Source organism: Limulus polyphemus, unplaced genomic scaffold (assembly GCF_000517525.1).
Source record: "Limulus polyphemus unplaced genomic scaffold, Limulus_polyphemus-2.1.2 Scaffold4156, whole genome shotgun sequence".
In the NCBI taxonomy this organism is placed as follows: domain Eukaryota; kingdom Metazoa; phylum Arthropoda; class Merostomata; order Xiphosura; family Limulidae; genus Limulus; species Limulus polyphemus.
The window spans coordinates 84,860-96,135 of NW_013669766.1; the positions used below are offsets into that span (position 1 = coordinate 84,860).

Here is an 11,276-nt window from a genome sequence, read left to right on the forward strand (position 1 = left end):
ACACACACACACACACACACACACACACACACACACACACACACAAAGAAAAGGTAAAAGAATTACCATAAATTCAGTAAGTTATTAATAATTATTGTGAATATTGCTACCTCATTTACTTCATAGATATGAATTATAGCCATGTTACTTCTGAGTAATACTTTATTACTTGTAGTTTATGACACTAATTTTCAATGAGCAGTTTACTATCTTCAGTATAAGTAACTTATGAAAACACATGAAACAAAAATATCAAACTGTAGACTATTTGTAATAGTAGATTCTAAAAGATATAGATATTTGTCACTAAAATTTAGTTCAAGTAAATAAGCAATAAATTTAAAATATTATCAGAATATAACTTAGAAGATTTGTCATTTAGAGGATACACAGTCTTTTGAGTAAATAGATTGTAATAATTTGGCAGTTTTAATATCTCCATTGTTAATGGTATTTTTGGTGTAATTTTATTTTTACCTAGTGATGAAGAGGTTAATCCTTACTTTCCACAGTATAGTATTTTAGTTCAGTGATTCATTTCTTCTGTTTAGTGCAAATATTCTAACAGTTGTATTGGAAATTGGAATTGAGTTTTGTTAAGACCATATGTGTACAATTGTCGGTTTGAAAAAAAATATTAACTTTCTTTTTTGCTGAAATTAGGTTGGAAACAGATTAATAGTGATTGTAAGAAGAGGTGGGAAAATTAACTTTTTGAATTTTATGTTGTTTCATCTGATTTTGAATAGTATAGAAGATTAAAATCTATAAGAATGTAGTGATTTCTATCAATTTACTGTGTGTTCTTGGACATATGTGACGTTTTTAGACATTAACAATATTTTGTTTTTTGGTCTAATTTAAAAAATTATTTAGAGTGAATTTGTTTATTTTTTCAGCTCTACCAGTAGTCTCTATCCTGAAGAAGCAGAAAAGGCATTGAGCATTCTCCCACTAGTATGCTGTTTATTCATAGCAAAATTTTTTTGTTTGAAGTTTTAATAGAAATATAACTTGTTAGAGAATAAAAATTGTTAGGTGTGTTGAGAATAAACTTATTGTCATGATGTTTGTGTTAAAATGAAGATGAGTTTCATCAGGTTTGGTGTACCTCAATAAATATTAAATCTGTCATTTACTTTATTTGTGATTATAATTTGTTTTCATCGTGTTTTATAACTTTTTGTGTATATATATATAATGTTCCAATATATTCTCCTATTGCTGTTTTTTTTTTCTGCACAAAATGTAATGTTATAGGTAACATATTCCCATTACACAGCTTGATATGCAAATTTCTCAACTTCATATATTTTCTAGTTTTATATTCCAAAGTTTAGAAAATTGCAAATTAGCCTATATCACCAAAGTAGGAAATTATAAATACTTGTCTTTCTTTTAGTTAAAAGTTAAAGATATTATTTAATGGTAGATTAAAGTGATGTGGTTACATGCTGTGTGTACATTTTTTTTCTGATTTATTGTTTTTGCTGGTATCAATAATTCAAGCAAGAACTTGCTTTGAGAAAAGCATTCTATGAATTCTGCTATAGGTACTGTATGATTGAATTATAAGGGAAATTGTCCATTGTGTATGCAAGATAATAGTTGTATTTGGTATGTCAGGAGATCATTAGCCACATCTTGGGTATTGTTTTCAATTGCAGAGTTGAACTAGGGCATTATCATTCACAGATATTGCAGCTAGCTGATACATCCATTGCCAAACTTTGGAAATGTTTTGCTTTGGGCCAAGAAAACTTGTTTGGAAAAGGTTTAGGATGAATGGAAAATAATCATCCTTATAATTTATTTGATGGCACATTATGCTGTTTATCTCTTTAAAACCAAAACAAATTACATCTACAAGAATAATAAAATATTCATTGATGAAAAACATGAGTCAACAGTCAAAGCTAGTTGACTTGTGTTTTTTGATTATCAAATAAATATTTTATTGTGTATGTAAACACTGTTTCCCTTTTGGAGACACTCTGCCTTTTTAGCTAATTGCAGCACAGATTAATGAAAAATACAGTAAAGAGATGTAGTTATTATAGGGCCATCAGAAGGGTGGATGTTACTTGGTGATTTATACAAAAAATAATGTTTAAACATCTATATTAAAAAAAAGTAGTTAAAGACAACTATTTTCTTCAACAGGATGTTGACTCTGAAACCCAAGAGACTGTTCTTCAAGTCCTCGGACAAATCCACAGGTCAACATGTGAAGAATGGGATGATGACCATCCTGGATGGGTGGGTTTCACATTTATTTATGTTATAGCTTTTAACTTTATCATGTACTGGAATGTTAATTTAAATGTGAAAAATAAAAACATTAATGTCAGCTTTAAGTAAAGTTTGTTTTGCTATTTTACAATTCCTGTAATCTAATTGTTATATAGATGTGTATAATGCCTGACTTCACTGTTTTTTGTTTTAGAAGATTATTATATTGTTTAAAGTTTTTAATAATTAGACTTAAGAGTTTATCTTTTTTTCTTTGCAGTGATGATCATTTCACTTGTGTTTTCTGAAGTTATTCAGTCTTAAAAAGATTCAATGACCTCTTTAGATTTTATCTGTTCAGGCTAATAATAGTGTCAAACCTAGCAAACGATTTTTAAATATTTCTTGACCTTGGATAGTGAGTAACCCTCATATTTACAAAAATAAATAAAGAAGTAATATATATAACTTATTTTTCATTATTAAATTTAACCAGATATTTTCAGCAGAAATATGCAGTTATAGTTTATTAATTGTGTAAACCTCTGTGAGAGTGATGCTTTGCATAATAACATGCTCATCATTGTTCAAAAGAGCAATTGTCATGCATAAAATACTATTTTTTAGAAGTTATCTGGAAAGTTCCATTTGAAAAATTAAATTCAGTAAGTTTCCTGTATGAATTCTGCTCATTACCTGGCAGTAACAATCTTTCATAAAATCATTTACCACTCCTCTAGTGGCTTTATTTATTAAATGTTATTTTCAACTATATTGATTATACTTGAATATAATGAACCAAACTCTAAACTTTCTTTTTTTGCTATCTTATTACTTAAGCATCGTTTAAAGTTTGACTTTACATTTACTGACCAAATCTTTAAAAAAAATTCCAGAATTTTCTTTTCTTTGTCAATTTAAAGTGTTTACCACAAACAGGCCTTTTTATTTACATAACAAAAATTAGTAGAATGCTTTTTAAAGCCTTCTTACTCTAATTCTAAACTAAATGGCCTAAACAAAGAGCCTGTACAAGAATATTCAAGTTATCAAAGTGAAATGAGTTGTTGAATCCCAGCAGAGGACACAGCACAAATAGCCTATTGTGTGGCTGTGCACATAGAAAAAACAATGCTACCAGTTATATGAATATATACTTAGAATGCACAGTTGCTCATTAGACGCATTGAAAAATTGATTATATTCATCTAAGGTTTAAATATTTAGATTTTTTGAACAGAAAGTTTTAATAATGAAGCAATTTGAAAAAAAATTATTTATTATTTTATATGGCATTGAAGAACTAGTTTCTATATAATCTTACTTAGTATTGTATAAAAGAATGATGTGATAAATTACCAATTTAATGAAGATGCGTTATAATGCCATTGTTTATCATAGCTTTTGATATGAAACTAGATCACAAGATATGACACAGTAAATCAGTATTGTATTGCCATTCCTTGATGATGTAGCTTTATATTGGACATTTTTAGAATAGTAAAGTAAATGTCACAAAAAGGAAATGTTGCATTGATTTAGGACCTACTGGAAGACATGGCTGAAATAACCAAAAAACAGTTAACTTCTATTTGTCCTCAACTTACCAACACTGAAGACACCTTGGAACAGTTGGTTGCCATTCGAAGAGGAGTAGTCCAGAGAGCTTACTGCTACTATGAACTCACTGCTAAAGCATACTTTCAGTACTTGCAATTGTCAGATCAGGTAAGTTTCAAACTTTATGTTGTACATCAGCTCAAGGGTTTCAAAAAGTTTCTAAATTTTTACAAAAGCTAGTTTCCTGAATATTTTTTGTTGAATCCATTAAAACTATTTTGTTATCTTAGGAAATGTAATGGTTACTTATTTACATTCTTTTTGTCTTTGTATGTTTTAATTTTAGCTGACAATGGTTAATTTACTATATAATTTATCTTCAATAACATTAAAGTTTTAAAAATTTTTACGTATTTGTTTTAAGTATATATATTTATGTGCAAATACATTCAAAGAACTTTATTCTAAAATTCATTTTTTATCTGAACAGAGTGACTTGGAGAAAGAAAATGTCACAGCAACCCTCCGACTACTGCGTTTAGTTGTAAAACATGCCTCAGAATTAAGAGATGTGTTAGAGAAAGGTTTGGCAAAGACTCCAACAGCACCCTGGAGAGGTTTGTAATATAGTTACTACTTTCCAATGCAATTAAACATGAGGAAAAAGACTGATGTATTATTAATTAACATATTTTAATCTACTAAATATTTTTAGGTTTTAAGTTTACAGGTTTCAATTTTAGAATTATGATAAAAGAAAATTCTAAGATATTAAAATGAAGAAAAGTATGCACAACTTTGATCTTTTCAACAGTTACACTACTATATGATAGCAAAAAAATGTATAATAATTTTTTTTAAATTAAATGAATAATAACAAAGATTGTACCTTTAAAAAATGTTAAAATCATTGCCATAAATGTAATTTGTTGTATAAATGGTTCTTAAGTCTTCTCCAACAAAATGTCAACACCTTCATAAAATATACATCACATAGGTATAACATATCCTGAAGGCCTTTGCTAAAAAGTCTGCCAGAACGTTTTTTACTAAAAATGTGGCTAATTATTAGTACTATGCACATTAAAATAAAAAATTTTCTTATGTGAACCTCACCTGTACCTTTAGCTAAGGGGAAAGTAGAAACTACTGGACTCTGTATTTCAGTTTATAGTGCAAGTTGTTTTGTTGTGAAGTTTTCTTTAATTCAAATGCTAAAAGCTTGCTCATAATTATTTTTTAAATATCTGTCCTTTTTTTGCTTTTTTAAGGAATTATTCCTCAGCTCTTCTCTCGTCTGAGTCATCCTGAACCGTATGTAAGGCAGAGTATATCAGATCTTCTGTGTCGTGTAGCACAAGCTTCCCCTCATCTGATAGTTTTCCCAGCTGTTGTAGGTTGTCTCACCTCTAAAGCCAGAGTTAACTTACAACAAGACACTTCATGTGGTAAGTTTTTTTTAAATTTTTATTTAAATGATACATTTATCATCAGTATTCAGTTAAACAGCAATGTAGGAATATTTATTTACTATTTGAGGAGCAAAACAAGGGTACATAGTGGAAATCTAACACTTAAAAAATGCACAGGAAATTAAAAATAGGCTTTGCTTTGAAGATGAAATATTGTTCATGAATAACTTTTAAACAATAATAGTTTCTACAAATTTAGATTTTCTTGAGCCATACCTGTCCCAAGGTCTTGCAGCTGAAACTGGATCACATGACCTTGTCACTTTGCCTGACAACCAAGACCTACCCAAAAGCATTCCAGGAGTTGTTTCGGATGAAGAAGATTCTGAAGAAGACAGTCAAAACACAGCAATCATGCAGAATTGTTTTTCTGCTCTTGTGGAAACTTTGGGAAGACAGGATGCTCGTACAATAGCTGAAGTGAAAACTTTAGTCCATGAACTTCGACGTATTACTTTACTTTGGGATGAGTTGTGGCTTGGCACATTGACTTTGCATCACTCAGAGATGTGCAGGTGATTATTGAATACAATTATTTCTAATCAGTATTTGTTTGTGTGAAGTTTTTCCTAGTTCTTATTAGCATTTAATTTTTTCTCTAGGTCATAGTGATAGAATGGGTTTTCATTCATTTTCAAGACGTTTGAATATTGGCTATAGAACTTGAAGTTTTCACAGATATCATACTAATATTTTCAGTTTTCTTTGACATTTAATAAATTTTTTATGTTATTTTATTACCATGCAATATGTATGAATATACTAGTTAAAGGATTAAACTTAAAATGATTTAATTGTTTCAATACTTTATTCTAATTTCAATACTATTAGCCTTCTGTTGAGTTTAGTACATTTTTTTATAATTAACAAAAAACATGACCATAGCATTTTTTTTAGTAGGAGTTTAAATGAGTAAAAGGTAAACCAATATAATTTGAACCTAAAGAATTCACCAAAAGACACAAATTGAAAATATTCAAGTTTAACCTTACAAGAATTAAGAAGATTGTCAGAATTTAAAATTTAATTCTTTTTGCCAATTGTCAAAATAAATGGCTTTCTTAATAGTATAAATATATACTGTATTGTTTGGGCTTAGGATTGTTTTACAGTAGGTGTCTGTGACTTGTTAATGATAAATTCAGTGATAAATAAATAGTAGGCACTTCACTTGTTTTCAAAATAATATATATTCGGAACAAGTTAAACGTATGTACAACAGATTCTTTACACTACAGAGATTATAAGCATATAAGACACACACACACACACACACAGTTGACAAGCGAACTATTTCTCTGTTACTATCGCACTAGTATTCTGTATGTGATTCACTTACAATTGTGGTGTAAGCTACTTCAGTCATATACTGCTCTTTCAATAATCGTTTGGTCTTCTTTCTTCAAAATATCCTCTGTTCCTTTTGTCAAAGTGCACTCAGACAGATTCAACTACTTTAGAACCACACTTTGACAGAATAAATTATTCTTCTTATCTCATTTTCTGCTGTTAGTGTTACTCTAACATATTAAATTTTAGGCCCATGTTAATCATTAGGCCTATCACTTCTGTGGTAGTTAACTTCACTACAAACTTTTCCTTGCCTGTAACTTTACTCTCTTCTGCTATTGTCTGTCTGCTGTTTTGGCTTGTCTCACACACTTGATATCTTTATCACTTAATCGTCTGCCTGCCTTCTAGAAATCTATATTCTCGACGTCAGTGTATTGCACACAACATTCGATAGTCTCAACATCAATGAAATATAAACATAAATCCTACAATTATCTGTTTGTAACTCTTATTATAACAAAAACTAAAGAATAACAAAATATTCACTCACAAAATAAATTAATCAATTATATCTTAAATAAACAGTCTTTTATATCATTGTAAAGATGGTAAGTACTGTACTCCTTTTGATAATTAAAGTATTAAAATGATTCCTGTGGGTCACCAGGCTGGACAATTTTCATAATTACTTATGGATTTGATGTAACACCAAGCTTGTGAACATTGTAATGCACCTTATTGCTTTTGTCTGTATTTTTATATTTAAAGAAGGTGCTTGAAAGACTAAACACCTTGATAATTGTAACATACATTTTAGACGAGTCTCCATCCTTGAAGAAGAAATAAAGAAAGTTGAAGGCAATTCTTCTCTTAGTAAACAAGATAAGTTGGAAATAATCAAGGAAAAACATCATGTGTTTTTGAAGACTGTAAGTTGTGTGTACTGTGGTTATTTAATATTTTAACTTTACTTTTATTCAGTATTCTAATTCCTGACTATAACCTGAATGCTTTGTCATAAGTTGTTATAGAAAGTTTTATATTCAAATTGTTGGATATAAACGTTCCATGCTACTGTATAATTTAAGCTTGTAGTGTACATACATTTGATGATGTTTCACTTGTGTAATTTTGACCATTTATTACAGCTTCATTGAGTATTTTTAGCTGTCATCAAGGAATGCTTGAAGAAAAACTTTAAAACTGTTGTTTTTGGCTTATTTCAAGCTTTATCCAGCTAACACATTTCAGTAAAGCAAGTTTCCTTGATTTTAAATATTTTTTTATTTGCTGAAATTTATTGCTTACCTTAAACTTTGCCTATATATTTTTTATATCAGTTTTGTTTTTAAAAACAAAAGTCACTTTAACAGTGAAAAGATTGAGCTTTAATAATTTTAATAACTTGGTTTAATGGAAAATGATAGGTGACCTACTTATATCCAGCCATGAAGGTCACATTTACTTACCATGATAGCACAAGTTAAGTCTTTCTAGATATTGATTTTTTCATATAAAACTATATTTAGAAGTGTACAATGATTTTTTTTTTAATTAGTGCTCTTGTTTTTATAAAAAAAATAAATTCATTTTAAAACAGACTAAACCTCTCGGATAAAAACTCTAAAGCTGACAGTGTAGTGTAGGAATGTTATTCATTGATAGCTTTTGAGTATTTATGATTCTCTGTACATTAAATAATTTTTATTATTATTCAATTTCATTGGTTGTTTATATTTGTCTGTTGTTTAAACTAGACTATTAATAATAATGTCCACAAGATATTTACAATATATAAGATTTATGTTTTAGTACTCATTAGTAGATGGTATTTTGCCAATATTTACCTAATATATTTGCTAAAAATTAATATATCCTTTTGTTATTTACTGAACTATGTTATAACATGTTTCAGGTACTTTTCGTTCTTCAACAACTCCAGCAGATTACCTCCCAGCCCCCTGAAACTCCCCATGAACAATGGTTTCAAAATACATTTAGTGAGGTTATTGACACCACTTTGGAGAAACTTCAGAATCCAACTAATCCATACCAACCTCACCAAGGTCTTCAGTATTATAAGCAGGTACTATAATACTATGTATTTTAAAAGCTCAATATAGATCAGTTACACTCTGCATTTCCTGGAGTAAAACAAAGTGGGTGTAGGTTAAATATAATTAATAGGAATTGTAAACTGCATAGTTACAATTTTATAGTTTAAATAATGCTTTAAATTCAGGGCTTCAATTGGAAATTACTCAAAAGAGTAGCATGTGCTAGTTACCATAGTTACATTAAATCAGTGTTGAGTATGTGGATATAAGATCAGCCTATAAAATTCACTGTAATGTTTTATTAAATGAGACTTGAGTTAATGGATATTCTCAAAATAGTTAGGTATGTATAAAGAAAATTGTATCCTGTGGAAGATTTAAACTATTTTATTGTTACATACAGTTAAAGCTCTACAGAATCAGTTGTTTAATAGAATTCTGAAGAAGGGCAAATTTCAGACTTGAAGCTGTATTCATAAATGTGCTTGTATACCTTCTGTTGAAGCCTTTAGAGCCAAACAATGTAATGAAGGGAATCAGAAAACATACAAACTGTATACAAATTACTGTTTACAGCTGGTTTTTGAACTGGTGTTTATCAAAGCCAGTCTTTCCATTTTTTATGAGGTACAGTGTTTTTCAATCTTTGCAAGCTTCACTGAATAACTAATACAAAGTTTACTATGGTGCTTTTTAAAGTAATAAACACACAGAATGGCCAGATATATTTGCATTTCAAACATTAACATATAATCATTCCAAGGTAATCTTTTAATTTCATTTGTTTTTAATTTTTTTAAGATTATATTCAAAAAGAATCTAGAAAGAGATGAAAATTACATAAAATTGTTTTAGTTAATGCTATCTTAATCAGCAGCTGTTTATTAGAATCATCATGATTATTTTGCAGTTGGATGTGTGAAAGTTTTTTCTTTTTAATTAATCCCTGGCATATTTTATCTTTTGTATACTATGGGTATAAAAACCAGAATATTAGCTTCATTAGTGAGTTTAAAGTTAAAAAATAGATTGCTTAATTAGTGAATCAGCAGTATTATTTTAGTAGAGAATCTTTTTAAAGGAATGTACTTAAGGATGGTTGTGTTTTGTTATAGGTGCTTTTATTACAGAAATTAAGGTCATAATGATAACTGTAGTATTACATGTAATTCAAATTTATAAATACCTATTTGTATAGATTATGTATTATACACTACTGGGTGTAGAAATACAGAGATAGTAATTGCAAGTTATGTAATCATGTTGCTAGTTTTAGTGGTTAAGTACAAAAGTCAAATTTATAAATGCTTAATGACCAGAAGAAAATCATGTTTCAAACACAAAAGCTGTGATAATAAATATATATGTCCTGTGTGCTTATTATATAAATCAAGAGGTAAGCAGACAAATAGTTTTTACAAGTTAAAAAAAAAATCAAGTTTGACCCTGGTAGCATATAACTTTGTTACCAGCAAAATGCAATACAGTATTAAAAATGGGGAAATTATAATGATACTATGCGTATTTTGTTCTGTGTTTTACCTTTATCCCCAGAATCCTTAAAAAAAATTTAGTTTGTGGATTCCGTGGTATTTGCCAGTTTTTTAAATATTTTTAAAAAACATCTATATAATCTCTGTTTTGAGATTATTTAATTAATTCATGATAAATTTTTAGCTCCATCAAATGCTACAACAGAAAGTCCAACAGCAGTCAAGAGGTCACCTGATGATGGACAAGATTAGTCCAGTTTTAGCTGACCTGAAATCAACTGTTATCCCTATGCCAGGGATCAATGCCACATCCTCAAGTATTGTTACTATTCAGTCCTTCCATCAAAATGTATCCATCTTACCAACTAAGACTAAGCCCAAGAAACTGGCATTTGTGGGCTCCGATGGACAAAAGTATGTACCTAGTAAGGTTGCCTTTACAGCATGCCTCTTTAAGGTGTGCCTTTTCTTTGGGTGTTTTACTACATTATTGATTTGTTTACTGCTGATAAAAATTATAGAAAAAGTTTTGTTTTAAATACATTTTGTTTCTGTAATTGTTTTAAAAAATTTTAAGAATGTAGCAAGTGCTCATATTGTTGTGTTGAATTTGCTGCATCAAAAATGCACAGTATGGAAAGAATGAAGTATGTGCAGTATTAAAAAATAGTAAGTTTTCTGTATTACCTTTTGATCTCTGTGTATTTTTTATATTTACAAGTTCAGATGTGTGTGTTTTTGTTTTTTACATATTTAGTACAAGTAGCTGTAAAAACCTTTGTATTTTTTTACATTATCATAATTAAGAGTACTAATTGATGCATGTTATCCAGTGTTTATTAATAATAAAATGTAATTATTTTTTTTAGATACACTTACCTTTTTAAAGGACTGGAAGACCTTCATCTTGATGAACGCATTATGCAGTTCTTGTCTATTGTGAATAACATGTTTGTGAAGAAAAAAAGGTGGGTTGTTCATGCTTTATATCAAAATATGTTTGTTTAATGAACTGAAATTTGTTTTAATTTTTTTTTTTAATTATAATTAATATGCAACATGTAACAGTTCTGATTATATCTTATGAGAATGTTATAGTATGTTCATAACTTACCAATAAATGTACAATTTCAAACCACTACTATAGCATTAGAACTAGTATGCTTCAT

General features: G+C 28.9%; 1 protein-coding gene across 1 annotated transcript in view; it reads left to right on the forward strand.

Moving 5' to 3' along the window:
- Positions 1–11,075, forward strand: part of LOC106470681 (serine/threonine-protein kinase SMG1-like) — a gene marked incomplete at its 3' end in the record, with an annotated part of 72,830 nt that extends 61,755 nt beyond the window's left edge. Inside the window, exons 33-42 of the mRNA XM_022399323.1 lie at positions 900–957; positions 2,164–2,259; positions 3,775–3,960; positions 4,283–4,409; positions 5,064–5,240; positions 5,464–5,779; positions 7,375–7,486; positions 8,473–8,643; positions 10,292–10,521; positions 10,977–11,075. Of these exons, the coding sequence (XP_022255031.1) occupies positions 900–957; positions 2,164–2,259; positions 3,775–3,960; positions 4,283–4,409; positions 5,064–5,240; positions 5,464–5,779; positions 7,375–7,486; positions 8,473–8,643; positions 10,292–10,521; positions 10,977–11,075 (1,572 nt within the window). The remainder of the gene's footprint in view (positions 1–899; positions 958–2,163; positions 2,260–3,774; positions 3,961–4,282; positions 4,410–5,063; positions 5,241–5,463; positions 5,780–7,374; positions 7,487–8,472; positions 8,644–10,291; positions 10,522–10,976) is intronic.
- Between the last annotated feature and the right edge of the window lie 201 nt (positions 11,076–11,276).